Here is a 17,375-nt window from a genome sequence, read left to right as displayed (position 1 = left end):
GATACACTGTCTTACCCCACTTTCGTTAGGTCCTTTACGTCTCGTAACATCTAAAATGCTAAATTCCATTAACCAATTAAGGAGCCATTTTATTCATAAACCAGTGGAATGTGTTGTCCTTGTTCTAAAGAACCGACGAGTTCTGGACACTTGCAGAAGAATTCCTCCGGAGGAGACAAGGAGGTGAATCAATTACATAATCTACCGTGGAACAAACTTTGAGAAATGGTCAATATTTTCTGTGGACCAGGTGCTTGGAGTTTTGTTCAAGTGTGGAGGGTTGAGGTTGATACCGGTCTGGTTTCTCGCACCAGTCCCTTCTGCTCGCGTCTTCTGTTCTAACTCTGGACGTGGTCCGACCCTCTACTTAGACGTTATCCATTTCGTCGAACCCACACTTCTGTAGTTGACACCCTTCGTTATACACTCTTCTTACATTCTGTATGTCCTGGTGACATTCAGAGGGAGCCTCGACCGCCAGGTCCGCGTTCTAGAGTCGGGGCACCCCAGTTTTACTATTCGCCTTCTCCTGCACCTCGTTTTTAGGTTTTCTTGGTGTGCCCCCCTGGCATCGTTACTGGACGTCTCCGAACCCCCCTGGTTCCATCTGTTCCGATTGGTAGTCATTGGTGATGCGGCGGTCCCTGAGTTTAGGAACGTCACGGTCTGGCACAGGGCGGACGAATTCGGCTCAATGTACACGTCTCCGGGCAGACTTCAAACGATCTGCTTCGTAAATCTACCTAGGTCTTTCCTAACCCCTTTTCATATTACCAGCCTACCTTTCGGTCTTATCCTTGAAAAACCATTTTGAGTTGGTCTGCCCCACACACCCCCTCTTCTTACCACCTCAACGTAGTTTCTTGTCGCCGTATGGCATGACACTTTTGTACCCCCACTTTGCAGTACGAAACCCGACAAAAAGACCGTTTCCCTGGTCTGTGACCTAGGGACATCTTAACCCTTCTTACTTACCACGGCTGACATAGCACTCTAACAACTCCTGTTGGAGCGACGGTCACGTCGTCCCGTCCAACTTCGGAGCTTTGCACCGACCCAGCAAGTACTGCTTCTTCCTCACCGCGAGCATCTTCGTAAAGTTCCCGGCACCCTCACCGGCTCCAGACCTCCAGACGATCTAATGCGGTATCTTTACAAACCCTCTCAACTTTCAGCAACAACGCGCGCTCGCTCGTGTGGTTCTTCGTAGTGGCCCGATCTCTACGCGCTACCTCCTTGGTTTTAATCGGGTCGTCGGTCCCCCAACCTTCTTGCGACCACTTCTGGCATTCCTTTCTCGCAAACTGCCGAGCACAGCCTAACTTGTTTCCGAATCATTCTCTCATAGCCTCTACCTTAACAATAACTTTTCATCGAATAAAAGGTGGTATTAACGTTTACTTCACGAACATTCTTATCTCGTATACACCAAAAACGACCTACAAAGAAACGACGGTAAAACACGAAGAGCTATCACACTCTCATATCGATCCTACTTCTTATGGTCCCGGACAGAAAATTCACAACCATCTTACAAACACAACACAAGTACAACCGACCAAGCTTTACCTTGAAACCTGGGCGTGCAAATATGATAGTACAACATTAATACAAAATACGCATAGGATGAAAATTACAGGCCTCTCTCATCTTTTTAAGTGGTTGAACTTGCACAATTGGTGGCTGACTAAATATTTTTTAGCCCCACTGTAAAACCATGCTCGTATACAACCTATAGAAAGGCAAATGGCGTCAGTTTAGACGTAATTCTGTCCTCCTGTTTACCGCATCATTTATGAGAAAACATTTCATAACATTAACACAACATATTCGAGGTGGTTTTAAATAACATATCCGTATTTATTTATTTCTCCAAGTTACGTTTTTGTGTGCACTGAGGAGTCGCAAACAGGCGTTTGTTTAATCATTTTAAGATTGGCTTTGATCAATGTTTGAAAAATGAATTCTTCATATATGATAAATGAGAGGTAACATTTTATTTACGGTATTATTTCCACATATTTCTCTCCATTCTTCCTTCTGCCAACGGTGTCGCAGTTTCTCGTCTCTCCCGTTTTTGTGCTTAGTGCGTACGCATGGGTTAGAGTTTGCGTGGAGGACCGCAAGTTTTCCCGTCAAGTTAGTATTTTATAAATCGCAAACATTGCGTAGAAACTGGCGTACGCCATTTTTTGAGCGTATATCCCTTTATAAATGAGGCCCCTGGTCTCACACAGGCACACTGCTCATACTGTACATGCATGAACTGTTAATGGCAAACTGTTTTGACATTTCTGTGAATTAAAACATTAAATAACACTTTTGGATGTTTGTCACAGTTTTGCCATTGTTGCTCGCAGTCACCATATACTTTTAGTCATCAAGAATATCTTTATTCGTCATTGTGTCATGCTTAAAAAAACAACGTTTTCTTTAAGAATTGCGTGTTAACAAATAACACGCGAGTCATAAATACATATATAACCCAATTTTTTCCTTAAATGGAAAGCCTACTTGATCTGCTGTGCTATGTGAGCCGTATCACCTGTATTGGCGCCTGCATGGAGGCCATAGGCTGGTCGATGGAGGTGAAGGCGGAGATTGCCGACATGAGAACGTCGTCACTGACCAGAACGTTGCCCTGCACCAGGGTGTGTGTAAGGGGGGAGGGAGGCACTGTGATGTAGGTGGACACCTGAAGCAGAAGTTGTGGGAAATACACAAAAGATCAGAATTAACAAGTGAGAAAGGATGCACGATTGTAAAAATAATTCTAACCTACTTTGTTAAATACTTTTATAAAAGGAAAATACATATTTGTCTTAGTGTCATAAGACAAAATAAATGTTACTGCACAGTTTTATCTTTACACATCTCTATAAATTCTCCTTTTCTTATAGTCCTGCTCTCACTGGCAGGATCTTGTGTTACCTGCTTTATTTTGTAACATACTGGGTAGTTTATTTAGTTTAAAAAAAAGTATCCAATGATGTACAGACAACTCTTTCCCCATGTAAGTCAATGGGAAAAAGTGTTTCCGGGCCTGGCAACCAAACAGAAGTGTAGTACCGCCGTTTGGCCACCACGAATATTTTCATCTGAGTCCGGCACACTTCCTGGGGGCTTGGCCCCACCCTGATTATATCCATCTGTGTTAAACAGCCCTGCTTCCCTTAGGTCTCTACCTACCATTCCAGCTTTGTCTTGTCAATGGCATTAGTCCTGTGTGTGTATATATTCATGTCTTTCACAGTGTTGCAGTTTGTCATCAATGTTCCTGTGGATGGTTTCCTGCTGAGGTTCTGTTGTCCATATTTCTGTATCTGGATTATTCCTTGTGATGCTCTTGACACCCCCGGTTTGTTCCTTGTTTTATTTTGCTTTTTTTATTTGTCTATTACCTTGCCCAGTTCCTGTGTTTTTTTGTATACTAGTTTTTGTTATCAGCTTCTGTTCATTTAAAACTTAAAAAAGTAGATATTGATCAAATTCTTTATCTCATTAAAAACCTTATAACTATCCTCACCTGTCTGTTGGCAGGAGTCTGTGGCCCCGAGCTGATGGAGGGGACCGGTGTGTAGGCGTTGGTGGAGGCCAGGGACACTGTGGACAGCGAGGGGACGCTGGATTGACACTGCTCCCTCTTGTGTAACATGAAGGCCGGCAGGGAGTTAAATTGTTTCTTGCACTTCCCACACAGGAACACGTCCTCGTCGTCTGTACACATGCAGGTTTGAGGTGCTGAATATGCAGTCATAAAATGGTAATTTATAATAAAAGATAGTACATTTCAATCTATAGTCCCTACTTATCTTATCTTGTGTATTTATTGCAAAGTAGGTAAACAAATATAAGGAATTTGATTTAGTGTATAACTGTGCATACATAGACAGTTAGACACATAAGGAAAATTAAGTTATAGATAGAACTATTCATAACTATTTAAAAATAAAGAGAAATCTTTAAAATAAATATAAACATACAGAAAATGAATGGCAATTAAAATATAACTATTATTACTCTGAAAAATATAGTCAGAGGTGTAAAATGTGCAAGTAATAGAGGAATGAACATTTAATCTCATATAGGGCATAGAGTGAATGTAATGCATGTCACTGGCCAAATAAAGAAATTACCCGAACATAGAGTTTGTTCGGTTACCGCTCAGCTGTCATTCACTGTGATTTCTGTACATACCCATGGTCTGGATCGCCGACGTCCCAGAGACGTTCTGGTTGTTTGGGTCAGGAACTTCTCCCTGGCCATCCAACAGAGACTGGACCGCCAACACTGTCTGGTTATCCATGCCTGAGAAGGAAATGTGTAATAAGTCACGGAAGTGGCTCAGTCAGTCGGGGCTTGTACTGTGAGCCGTAGGTTCAAGTCCCCGACCAGACCTAAATATGGAGTGTGGACTTCTACTTGGAGAGGTCCCAGTTCACCTCCTGCCCTGCCGTGGTGCCCTTGAGCAAGGCACCAAAAAAAAAAACACTCCCATTGCTCCCCTGGCGCTGTACAATAGCTTCCCACTGCTCCTAGTACTAGACTCCTGGTACTAGGATGGGTTAAATTCAGAGAACAAATGTCACTGTGTGTGCTGTGTGCTCTGCATGTGTGACCATCAAAGAGGGTTTCATCCCTCCCAATTATATTCTATTATGCCCAGCTATGTAGTTATTCCACCGTAAAGGGGTCTGGGTAATAAGCTAAGAGAAAGGAACAGCGTCTGGCACTGGTGATGGATTGTGTCTTGTTATAATTAATTTCACCAAGGACCCATCTTTGTGATCATAGTCAGGTAAACCTTCAGATGTAATATAGAAAAACGATGCATGCTCTAAATCGAGTTCAGCATTATATTGTATATTCTCAAGCATCTCTTTTAAGCTATATTGATCTTATAACAAATTTTGGAAATGTGACACGCATCTAATGATTGATACCTCAATAAACTAATATATACAAAGCATCTGATCAACGCAAATTAGCTTTAACAGATACTCTATTTGCCCTTATACCATCAACACAGTGTGTTGTCATCAAAAGAGCCTGCTGCTAAAAATGTAAATGCAGTCTATATAGCAAGAGAGGGATACATAATGACTGCATTGCATGCCTGCAATGTCATAAAAAAGACTTCCAGATCCAAGATAAGATATGGACAATTAACAATATATTTGTTTGTTTACAGTCTATCACTCTTCATTACATGGGATGTTATGATTGTTATTACGAAGATAGACACATTTACATGGTTTTATAGGGAGTGTTCTGCACACCGAAAGGGTCCTGGTTCATTGACAGTGTTTACAAAGTACATTCACGTTTAATTGTATTTGCATTTACGTAGTTATAAACAAATGTTCCTACCTTCAAGCACTTCAAATATTGCCTGCGCCATCTTGTATCTCCTCTGCTGCGCGATAGGCGCTCGATTAGCAGGGGCTGCCTGTTTGAGGCGCTAACTGAATAATGGGTAATTACAACACTAAACACTTAAAGGAAACCATATTCCTAGGAAGTCTTCATAATAGACTGGTGGGTGTTAAAAATATTAACTAAACGGATATACAGCCTTCTTTTTCCTGTAATCATCAGAAAATATGGTTGAGGTTCAACATTTCTCCAAATAACAGTTTTCCGAATGACACAACAGGAAAACATAGTGATAAACACACTTAAGTTTGTTTATCGCCATATTTTGAATGGGTAACCATTTTCTCGAAATGAAGTGATACAAATGTTAAGTTATTCAATGTAAGATGACAAAACGAACGTGATGCTAGAACGATCATTTTGAATCCTGGATAGTGAATGCAACATAACATCACATCGATGAATCCGCGCTGAAATAACAGACAACTGTTTACACCAATCAGACGCAGCCGGTCCCTTCCTCCGGAAAGGGCTGCTTGTCGACCAATGGCAAGCGTCGGATTGAGGCACATGGCACTTTCGCGGCAAAAAAGATTTCGCGCGAAAACCGTCCGATCCCTGTTTAGATGTAGATCAGCTGGGACAATAACAACAATAACAGCCGATATCGGGGTCGGAGCGGCGCTTTTATAAATGGACCGCGCCCGGTGTGAACACCCCACGGAACCGCGGATGGTCTTTTAAACGATGAGGGTTTATTTCACCGGTTTATTTCCTTACATTTCCAGTTTAGTCAGACTGCTTCCTGCGTGCCCCAACAAAACGAGGGGGTTGGAGAATTGCAGCTAATAACCCAGCTAGCATGCTAATCTGCCCTATATTTTCATATTCAACAATACCGCTTTACACTCCTCTTAACTGGCTTTCGCGTCATTACATGTGCTTGCAAAATGCTTCTGGGTTACAGTGTCGGTTTGATATTTTTATTTCGATAGCCCACTGTGGTAATGCTGCTATAAAGTTTTACTATCAATTTGACTAAGCCCTTACTTATGTGTAAGGAGAAATACTAATGTTTTAAATACTTAAATAGCTATTTTCTCGGCTTGACCGTGTAGTTTGTTAACTTGTTTGTTGTTAAGCTAGCTTGTTAGCAGAGGTTGTGTTAGGTGCGTGTGGCCAGGCCTCACGGCTGTACTGTACTGACAGGACAGATGACAACAAAAGATTAGCTTGCTCCCATGCTAGCTCGCTAACCCCCTGCGTTTATTTCTGCCACGGCTCATTTTCAACTCTTTATTTTTAATATATGAGCTATATCAGTTGTTATGCATTTAGCTCAGTTTTCTTTGCCAAATTTCCTGTTTGGCATAACATCCTGTGTTGCTGTGTCACCACCAGCCTTAAAGTGGTGGTGAGCAGTTAGCTTATTATCTAGGTAATATTGCTAGTTATAATGCATTTGTAATTGATTGTTTATAAGATGGACAATGCAGAGAGGGGAACTTTTTTTAAGCAATTGTAAAGCTCCCCATAACCAAGCAAACATTTAAGGGGTTTTATTATTGTTTACTATCAAACCCAAGAGTGTGCTGAAACTCAAGTTGCAGCATTTGAATGTGCAATCCTTGACGTCCATTAAAGGGTTTTAAGTGACACACTGCAATGTCAGAGACTCTGATCACGGGCCACACATCAGAGGATCTGTTGGCTGACTTTGAGACTCTGCTGAACTCTGGGAGCATTGACCTGGCTGAGGACCACCAGATAGTGATCATCACCAGCCCCAGCAATGAGGGACTCCACCCGATCGCAGCCCCCACCAGCACGGGGGAGATCCTGCTGTTTGCCACGCCACAGGGCCCCGCTGATGTCCAGGACAAGAGGCGACCGGCCCTCGGGAGACCTCCGGTGAGGAATACGGGGATATGTTGGAAGAATATAAGGGCATCTACCTGTTGCTTTAAGACGATTTGCTTTTAATTCAACAGGGAGTTTCATTTTCAGTAATTTCCTCATAACACATTGTTGTTATGATCTCATGATTATTTATTTTTTCTCGACCATACGTTTTCTGCAGGTAAAGAGGAAGTTGGACCTGGATAGTGACCATCAGTATTTCAGCACCACTCGCCCGTCCATAGGCCAAGCATCGCCCTCCACACCTGCCCCTCCGAGAGGTACACACAGACACACACACTGACACACTGACAGCTTACCACTGCTTTTTGTTCCTCTTTGTTACCCAAATTTCACAGCAGAAGCAACTACACGTGAGCAGCTCGTCCATTCAAACCATACAAACTTTGACCTTTGTTTTAGACGTCATCGTCCAAAAAACAGCTGTTCTCAGCAGAGACAACAGCCATTCTGTGACGACGGCAGGCAAACTCATATCAGAAATTATTCAAATGATTGGAAAAAAAACAAATTGCATAGACTTTGCCACAGCACACAAACAAAAACATGGAGTGTGGAAGACAGACAGGGTTTGGTAGTTTGTGAAACTTTTAGTGTACTTTCACAAATAAAAAAACTACAAATTCATGGGATAAGTAATAAGATTAATACATAATGTAACTTTTTGACAGGGAGTGCAAACATTAACACATTAAATAGCCAGTTGAAAAGTAGGGTTTACTTAAATCAACTTATAATTATACTCCAATAATCCCAGTTGCATCCATCACATGAAACCAGAACAATCCAAAATAAGAATGATAGTTTTTACTCTTGAGTTGTAATTTCCCACTTGTAATTGCCATGTTATTTTGTCGGGAAGACAAGATAAGCCTATAATCCATTAGTTAGGAGAAATGCTGCTCCTCTGTACTGCTTCAGTCTGCTGAAGGGCATTAAGGGGGTGTTTTACAGTAAAAACAAACTACCCAGTTTGTTTAAAAGCAGAATGTCAGAACCCATATGTTTCCTCTCTTCAGTCCCTCGAACAACGACGGAGAAGTCCCGCTATGACACTTCGTTGAACCTGACCACCAAGCGCTTCCTGAACCTTCTGTCCCAGTCTGCTGACGGTGTGGTGGACCTGAACTGGGCCTCGCAGGTCCTCGATGTCCAGAAGAGACGCATCTACGACATCACCAACGTGCTGGAGGGCATCCAGCTCATCTCCAAGAAGTCCAAGAACAACATCCAGTGGCTGTGAGTTAACATGAGAACCAAACATGACTACATAAACACCAACTATTGCAATAAAAAAAACTTAAGAAGTTGCTGGTATGTTGTATTTGGATTCTATAAAGCTCAACTATTGTTTACTTTTTTCTGTAATTTCTCTTGTGCAGTGGTAATCGAGTTGATGCGGCAGTGGTTTCCCGCCATAAGGAGCTGCAGAGGGAGGTGTGTGATCTCACAGAGGCTGAGGAGCAGCTGGACGACCTCATTTCAAAATGCAACCTACAGTTGCGACTGCTCACAGAGGACCAGCAGAACAAGAAATATCCTTACACCAGTTTTAGTAACTTGTTCAATTTTTACAGCTAGCTAAGTGCCCTTCCAAGCCCTGTTTCTGGCAGAAATGCCCTGCTAGGGCCCTAGGAAGAGCCTCCTCCTAGCACTTGTTTTAATTACATAAGTACCTTGATGTATCATGGCTTGATAAGAGAAACCAGCTCTATCCCCTTGGATGAACTGTTTGTGCCACTATATCTTTTTTTAAATGAACACCAAGAGAACGATTATTCTCAAACTTTTGGGAACTGAGCCTGTCCCCACTCAGACTCCCACAAAGCCAGTTGAACGATCAAAGTATGACCATAAGTCCTCACCGATGCGCTCCAACAAAATAAGCGTATTGGTATTTATTATGGTAGTTTCCATCTAAAATACACAGAAAAAAACCAGCTTCGCCTGAGTTCTACATCGATGTCACCAGCGCTTTTACATGAAAAGGTACAAATATTTTCAACTCCAAGCCTCAAAGCGGTCGAACAAATACTATGGTGCACTAACAGAAAGGAAAAAACGTTTTCTTGAGGAGGCCGCATGGACTTGTGATTTCTCATTAGAAATATTTTTTTAAATGTCACTGTCGCTCGGGAAAAAATGGCACTTAAAGATAACAAGCCCCAAGATAGCAGAGCTTCTTTAAGACAGTGTTGCAGATTGTTGTTGTGTTCCTTAACGGTTCTTCACGTTGGGCTATGTGCGCTGCCAGGACCTGAAGAAGTCGTTTGACTCCCCGGACCAGTTGGTCATGGTGATCCGAGCTCCACCAGAGACCCAGATGCAGGTTTCAGAACCCAGCCAGGTACGGGCCTTAATGTTATTCACTGTTTAAAACATGTTGATTCTGAGGTAGGCGAGGCAACAATTGTTCTACATTTAGAAAATATATATATCTGAAAGGAAGAAAAAAACAACAGACAATCAACTCTACTCTCAACCTGAAAAAGGAATAGGTCAAGAACAACCGTAATGATGCCGGCGAGAGTGAGTTGATGTCCCAACACTGTATACATTTAACATACATTCTGTTGCACTGTGGAAACAATAACATATCACATGTGTGCTTTATACCAGACTGGGGAGGTGACCAATTCAACATCACCATTTGCACTTTTCCATCACAAAACACACATTTTATATTGTTATATTTACTGGAAATTACGTACAATATACCCAACAGCAAGAAGGACACTCTCAGGCGTTCTCCCTCCTGCAAGCTGCAACTTTATTTAGGTTTATAGTGAAATGAGTATTGAATAGATAATTCCTCAATCAAAGTATGCAATCAACACCTGCTCACGTTTTGTTAGGACTCAGTGGAGCAGTTCAGTCAATTAAGTTCAGATAGATGTCTACAGTTTTTATTTGTTTTTTTGGAAAAGTATTGTTATGTAATTCTTGAAAAGATAGAAGACACTGCAAATAAAACAGCAACAAAAGGAAAAAAATCCCATGAAAAAATTATAATATCGAACCAGATTGCTTTGACTTTTTAACTAAATAAATATAACTACACAAGTATCATAGGTCATGTTTCCCACAGGTCCTCCAAATTCATGAAAGTGTATGAATTTCAGGAAAAAATGTCAAGTCCTTGAAAACTTTTGTAAATATGTAGGGATGCTCCGATCAATCGGTCACCGATCGAGATCCGCCGATACTCACTCTCTACCGATCAATCGGTTCTCTCTAAACATGCCAATCGCGAGAGCCGATCGCATGACGTAAAATTATGACGTAAATAAACTTTTCTCTGTGCGCGGCAAAACAAGCTCGCCAAAATGGCTTCACCGGTCTGGCATTATTTTAAGGTGTCCGAAAAAGACAGTAAAACAGCGGTATGCAACGTGTGTGAAGCAGAAATCCTGCAGCTCCGCCCGCTGTGACGGACCGGTGAGCGGAGCAACACACACACTAAGTTAGACCNGCGAAGACAGACAGACATTACGAGAGCGAGACCAATTTTGTCCCCCGTACCACTGGTGAAAACCAATGCTGTAGATCACTGCCGGTACGTGCCGCTGGGAGCGCACCCGTTTAAGTTTGAAAGTTGAAAAGTTTGTGTGTCTTGAAACGCTATGTGATACAGTACAGTTTACACAGCACAGTACATGTTACTGTAGCTACTTTATGCACTAAATCGGTAACCACTGAATACGTTATGCAAATATGCAACTTGTTTGTTGGAAATGTTAATAAATGGGAGCTTCCTCAAACAGCCATCTCTTTCCCGACAATCCCCTCTGTGCCACGAACCCTTACATATGGTAATTAAACATTAAAACACCTGCGGCTTATAGTCCAGTGCGGCTTATATATGTACACATCATTCAATTTAGCTGCTGCGGCTTATATTCAGGTGTGCCTTATAGTCCGAAAATTACGGTAGTTATAAATATATTTATTTTTCACTGTCGGGTCACTCATTACTGGATCAGTGAGCTGCATGAGATACTGACAGGCTGTCAGGAGAGGGAGAGAGAGAGAGGGGGAGAGAGGAAAGGAGAGCGCTTCCGCTCATTTCTCCCGCGTTATTATCCAAAGTTAATGTAAACTTGAATAATGTACTTCATTTGAATGTAATAATTATGTTGGTTGTTGTTTGTGGAAGCACCAGTGAATGAGCCCCATTAACTGAGTTTTAAACATCACTTTAAATGGAAGATCCCTATAGGCCCAGCCCACTCGATCGGATCGGCGATCGGTATCGGTCGATACTGTTTCCAGTGATCGGCCCCAAAATTGGTGATCGGAGCATCCCTAAGTAAAAAGAGATGTCAATCATCAAAATCGACGATGGGTTCCAGAGATAAGGAAAATCCACCAAAATGACCCCAGAAGTGTTTTTCTTTTCTAAATCTCTCTAAAAAGATCAAATGTCACTTGTTTTGCATCAATTTTGATACCGGGTACTTATATTTTATAGTATGGATTCCTAAAGCTTTTAGTCTACTATCCCATCATTCAAGGGTGGTTTTCACTATAAGTAATGTGTTTCTTTTGGACCGACACTATCATTTACATTTGGGCATGGAGGAAAAAAGAGAGGGTTTTGTTTTCTGACACTTTGTGAGTTCCCTTACACACCAGGGACACATATTTATGTATAAAATACATAAAAAAGTGCTTTTTGCATGATAGGAGACCTTTAAGCACCTGATGCCATCAATACCCAATAACACAAACTTAAGAAGGAAATACACAAGAGTCAGCATATTATTAAGAACGATTGTGGAAGTTGTCCAATAGTTCTGGTGTGACCTTTGAACACTTATCCTGCAGGACTATACCGCCACCATCTTTCTCCGCCAGCGCTGGACCGACGAGCGCTTGGTGTTTGAAGGCAACAAGAGCCTGAGCCTGGACGGGCGGCTGGTGGAACTCCTCTGGGTCCCCGACACCTTCATCGTGGACTCCAAGAAGTCCTTCCTCCATGACATCACCGTGGAGAACAGGCTGATACGCATCTTCCCCAACGGGACCGTCCTTTACGCTCTGAGGTGGGATAACGAACAAGCTTAACAGTTTTGTGTTGTTTTATCTGCTCCAACAGATGATGAAAAGTAGGCCAGGGAACGGAGAAGGAATTGGCTGAGGGAGGCGGCAGGGTTTACATTTTGAGATAATGTGATTGCAAAGCAGGGACTGTCTACTATATTACCTGGGTATTAGATTGTATGAATACTGAAGCAAGCATTCTGTCAATACAAAGAGCTTTGGGCTATCGAAGCAACAGCGAGGCCCGTTAGCATCTTCTCAGCATTGATTGCTCTGTATACTAAGGGCTTAATGTCTTACAAGCTCTTGGCAAGCTTCTGAAACATGCATCGCACTGACTTTCTGATTAGACTTCGGGCCAAGCAGACAGGTTATAGATAGAAAGGTTGTAGATGATCCAGCAACTGAATTTGTTCAGCTCTTTTAAGCCTGTGATGATGGGATTTACACATCCTACTGCTTTTATGTCACATGCATGCTATTGCTATAACCTCAGTTGTGTAAGAGATGCCCGTGCTCCCGATTTGACTTCCTCCACTCAAGGCTCTGCGCCTCAGTGCATCTCATTTTCTTTTCATGAATAGTTTTATCATGGTTAAACACATGGGCGTAGGAAGAATCCTCAATGTGGGTTAGACAATTTGACAGGGGGTGGTGGACCTCACCTCGGTGAAGATTTTTTTTTAAATGTTGAAGTTAAATGCATCAATCTGCTGCACTTTGAGAGCAACATTAGGGACTAAATCTATGGATACATCTCCCAAAACCCATTTGAAACAGAACTGTAAACAGATTTACTTTTTCTTTATGCATATTTTACAATTCACTCCCCTTTTAACATGTATTTTTGTGTTACTGTCCTATGGTATGAGTTGGAATTATTTCATACCTGTTATTCTGTTATTCTCTTATTTTTTATAACTATAGACCAGGGGTCGGCAACCTTTTTGATATGAAGTGCCATTTAAAAAAATAATTGTTATCAGCGTGCCAACGATCGAGAATTATCAACGGGGGGGGGGTTGAGGAGCTTGATGCTCGTCAACTATCAGCAGGAGGGCGGGGGAGCCTCGCTGCGGGGAAGCAGTGTGTGACCTGTCAGCGCAACTCACATGATGCCGAATTTAACAAACACATTTAAATAATTGGTTTAAACGGCATAATAATAAGGACGATCGTCCGTTCTGTGATTCTCCAGAGCACACATGCTATGATATTAGGGTCATGCAGAGTGAGATGAGATCGCTGTCCCTTTAAGAGAGAGAGAGAGAGGGGTGTGGCTTGTGCATGTGTGTTTGTGGATGGGAGAGCGACAGTGAGAGAACCTATGGAGAGAACGTGTGTATGTTTCTGGAAGTGAAACGAGGAAGCAGAAAAACAGAGGTCTGCGATGTATTTTGTGAAACAGAAGAACAGCTAAATAAATTCAACGGCCTCCCAAGAAGAGCTCGCCTCTCTCTAAATAAAGTGGGTTATTGAACCTGAAGCTTGTTGCTTCTGCCCTCCTCGACTACGGTCTGGGAGCCGACCGGAAAGTTCAACACACAGATGGCCAGTCCGCCCTCACTCGACTACGGTCTGGGACAGCCGGACAGGAAAAGTTCAACACACAGATGACCAGTCCGCCCCTTTGTAGCATATTATTTAGATGAGAGATGAGCAGATCGCCACTGGGCCTTTCAAACTAAATACACAGCCACGCAAAAACTTGCGGCATTTGTACAGCTCCTCTATGGGTATACTGCAATTAGTGAAGTGCTTTCCTCCGTGGTGAAACGATCAGCACTGCACCACGGAGAAGCGGCCAGAATGTCAACCTGGAGATAGAAGAGAGCGGGGCTGCGTTGCGTTGCATGGCTTCCTTCTGCAGGTAACGAGGAGACGCGCTCTGGCGGCCGGTGCCTCGTTTCAGGATCCGAAAATACGAATTTAAATATTTTTGCACACTTATTCCACTTATTCCTAGTGTGCCACTGGTTACGGTGCCCAAAAAATCTTGGATTATGCAGGGCTAAAATCCTTTGATTATGCGATTAAACATGCAGGGTTTATGTCATTTATGCGGCTGAAATTGCGGGAAGTTGCGAAATATGCGGAAAGTTCGCGAAAAAGAATAGATTTTTTTTTAAATATTGGGCTGTCTTATTTATTCTCTCTCCCACACAACCTGCCACTGAACGTTAAACCCCTTTCTCTATTCAATTAACACATTCAATGTTTATTTTATTGCAAAAGCAATTGTGCTATTTTAATCACACTTCTCTCTCACACCACACCAGCGTACACACAGCAACGGCTCCGCACCGCAATTTCAGCTACCATTTTCTGGCTATTTAGAATTCAGTTTTGGTAATAAAAGAGTGTAGAAGATCTGTAGACCTGAAATTCTACAGGACTGTGAGGACGGGCGCGGGACTGGGCGTGAGTGGGCGTTTCCCTGACAACAATTATGAATTGTCATGAGAACCCCTCCTGGATTAGCCCGCGCGCTGGCACCAGTTATCCCATAACACACCACCCCATACACACACAGCAGTCTCTGACAGCTTATGAGGACGCAAATGGTACATTGACAATAATACCACCACACACAGAATTGTAGAAACACCTGTACCTCATGAGGCACAAATTAAGGGTTCAACCTGGACATTATCCCTCAAACATGTGGTGCGAAATTATTTTGTTACTGAAAAAGTACCCCAATACTCTGTCCGTTATATTTTTTCTGTTCAGCATTTAAAATAAACGGAAGTTGGGCCTACCTCTTTCAGTAACAAAACATATTGCGCAACACATGTCTGTGGAGGATAATGTGCCAGTGGAAACCCTTACTTGTCCTCCATGAGTACAGGTTTCTAACAATTCTGTGTGTGTGGTACTATTGGTCACGATGGTCACCAATTGTGGTCCCTCATAAACTCAGGGGACTTGCTGGTGTGGGTAATGGTGGTGTATGGATAAATGTCCCCAGCTGCAATCCAGAGGGGTTTCTCTCATAAAATCATGACGACACCGTGTTCAAGGAAGCCACTCCCGCCAGTTCCGCCCCGCTCCTCACAGTCCCTGTAGAATTATCAGGTCTACAGATCTCATCACTCTTTTACAAAACTGAATTCTAAATAGCCAGAAATGTAGCTGAATTGCCTCCGCGTGCGTGCGTGTGGTTTGTGAGACGCAGAGTGTGGCATTAAAATAGCACAATTGCCTTTTTGCAAATAAATAAAACTTGAATCTGTTTAATTGAATACGGACGGGTTTTAACTTAGTCGGGCAAGGTACTGTGGTGTGAGAAGAGAATAATAAAGACAGCCAATATTTACAAAAAAAATCTATTCTTTTTTCGCAACTTTCCGCATATTTGCGCGCAAACTTCCCGCATTTCACCGCTTAATGACATAAAAAACCCTGCATGTTTCAATCGCATAATCAAGGATTGCTAGCCTGCATAATCAAACGGATTTTTTGGCACCGTACCAGCTTGGCACCACTAGGAATAAGTGGATAATGTGTTGCAAAAATATTTAAAATTGGTAATTTTTCGGATCCCTGAACCGAGACCCCGCGCGCCAGAGCAGCGTCTCCCTCCGTTACCTGCAGAAGGAAGCCATGCCACGCAACGCAGGCCCCCGCTCTCTTTATCTCCAGGTGACATTCTGCCGCTTTCCTCCGTGGTGCAGTGCTGATCGTATTCACACGGGAAGGAAAGCAACTTCACTAATTTGCAGTACCCATAAGGAGCTGTACAAATGCGCAGTTTTTGCGTGGCCTGTGTATTTAGTTGAAAGCCAGTGGCGATCTGCTCATCTGCTCATCTAAAATAATATGCTACACAAGGCGGCGGACTGGTCATCTGCTGTGTTGAACTTTCTCCTGTCGCTCCCAGACCGTAGTCGACGGAGGGCAGAAGCAACAAGCCTTCAGGTTCAATAACTCCTTTAGAAGAGAGAGGCGAGCTATTCTTGGGAGGCCGTTGCATTTAATTTAGCTGTTCTTCTGTTTCACAAAATACATCGCAGACCTCTGTTTTTTCTGCTTCCTCGTTTCACTTTCCAGAAACATACACACGTTCTCTCCATAGCTTCTCTCACTGTCGCTCTCTCCATCCACAAACACACATGCACACAAGCCACACCCCTCATCTCTCTCTCTCTTAAAGGGACAGCGATCTACATCTCAACTCTGCATGACCCCTAATATCATAGCATGTGTCGCTCTGGAGAATTCACAGAAACGGACGATCGTCCTTATTATTATGTCGTTTAAACCAATTATTTAAATGTGTTTGTTAAAATCGGCCATCATGTGAGTGCGCTGAACAGGTCCACACACTGCTTCCCCCGCAGCGAGGCTCCCCTTGCCCTCCCTGCTGATAAGTTCACAAGCCGTGCAAGCTCCTCAACCCCCGCACCCCCCCGTTGATAATTCTCGATCGTTGGCAGCCGCCTGATAACAATTATTTGTTTTTATAAATGGGCACTTCCATATCAAAAAGGTGGCCGACCCTGTCTTTAGTTATAAAAAATAAGAGAATGAACAGAATAACAGGTATGAAATAATTCCGCCAACCTCATACCATGAGGACAGTAACACAAAAATACAATGTTACAAAGGGGAGTGAATTGTAAAATATGCATAGAAGAAAAAGTAAAAATGCTGTTTTACAGTTCTGTTTCAAATGGGTTTGGGAGATGTATCCATAGATTTAGTCCGGCCTAATGTTGGCTCTCAAAAGTGCAGCAGATTGGATGGCATTTTACTCAACATTTTAAAAAAAAATCTCAGCCGACGTGAGGTCGCACACGCCCTGTCAAATTGTCTAACCCACATTGAGCGATTCTTCCATACGCCGCCCATGTGTTTAACCATGATAAGAACCTATTTCATGAAAAGAAAAATGGAGATGCACTGAGGCGGCAGAGCCCTTGAGTGGAGGAAGTCAACATCGGGAGCACGGGCATCTCTCTTAGCCACAACTGGAGGTTATACGCAATAGCAGATGGCATGTGACATAAAAGCAGTAGGCATGTGTAAAATCC

General features: G+C 42.7%; 2 protein-coding genes across 2 annotated transcripts in view; one reads left to right on the top strand and one right to left on the bottom strand.

The window, feature by feature from the left end:
* Positions 1-5,447, bottom strand: part of znf341 (zinc finger protein 341) — a 21,063-nt gene extending 15,616 nt beyond the window's left edge. The window contains exons 1-4 of the mRNA XM_010778157.1: positions 5,371-5,447; positions 4,198-4,308; positions 3,527-3,717; positions 2,546-2,695 (exon numbers count right to left, since the gene is read on the bottom strand). Of these exons, the coding sequence (XP_010776459.1) occupies positions 2,546-2,695; positions 3,527-3,717; positions 4,198-4,308; positions 5,371-5,401 (483 nt within the window). The 5' untranslated portion in view covers positions 5,402-5,447. The remainder of the gene's footprint in view (positions 1-2,545; positions 2,696-3,526; positions 3,718-4,197; positions 4,309-5,370) is intronic.
* Positions 5,448-5,997: 550 nt separating this feature from the next.
* Positions 5,998-12,363, top strand: e2f1 (E2F transcription factor 1). Its single transcript, XM_010778147.1, has 6 exons — positions 5,998-7,287; positions 7,457-7,556; positions 8,316-8,535; positions 8,679-8,831; positions 9,529-9,643; positions 12,124-12,363. Exons 1-6 carry the CDS (start codon positions 7,042-7,044, stop codon positions 12,361-12,363), a joined length of 1,074 nt encoding a protein of 357 aa, XP_010776449.1. The 5' UTR covers positions 5,998-7,041.
* The last annotated feature ends 5,012 nt before the right edge of the window (positions 12,364-17,375 follow it).

Source organism: Notothenia coriiceps, unplaced genomic scaffold (genome assembly GCF_000735185.1).
Source record: "Notothenia coriiceps isolate Sejong01 unplaced genomic scaffold, NC01 NC01_scaffold00000339, whole genome shotgun sequence".
Lineage (NCBI taxonomy): Eukaryota > Metazoa > Chordata > Actinopteri > Perciformes > Nototheniidae > Notothenia > Notothenia coriiceps.
The sequence above is the reverse complement of the archived record's forward strand: the minus strand, read 5'-3'. Positions and strand labels throughout refer to the sequence as shown.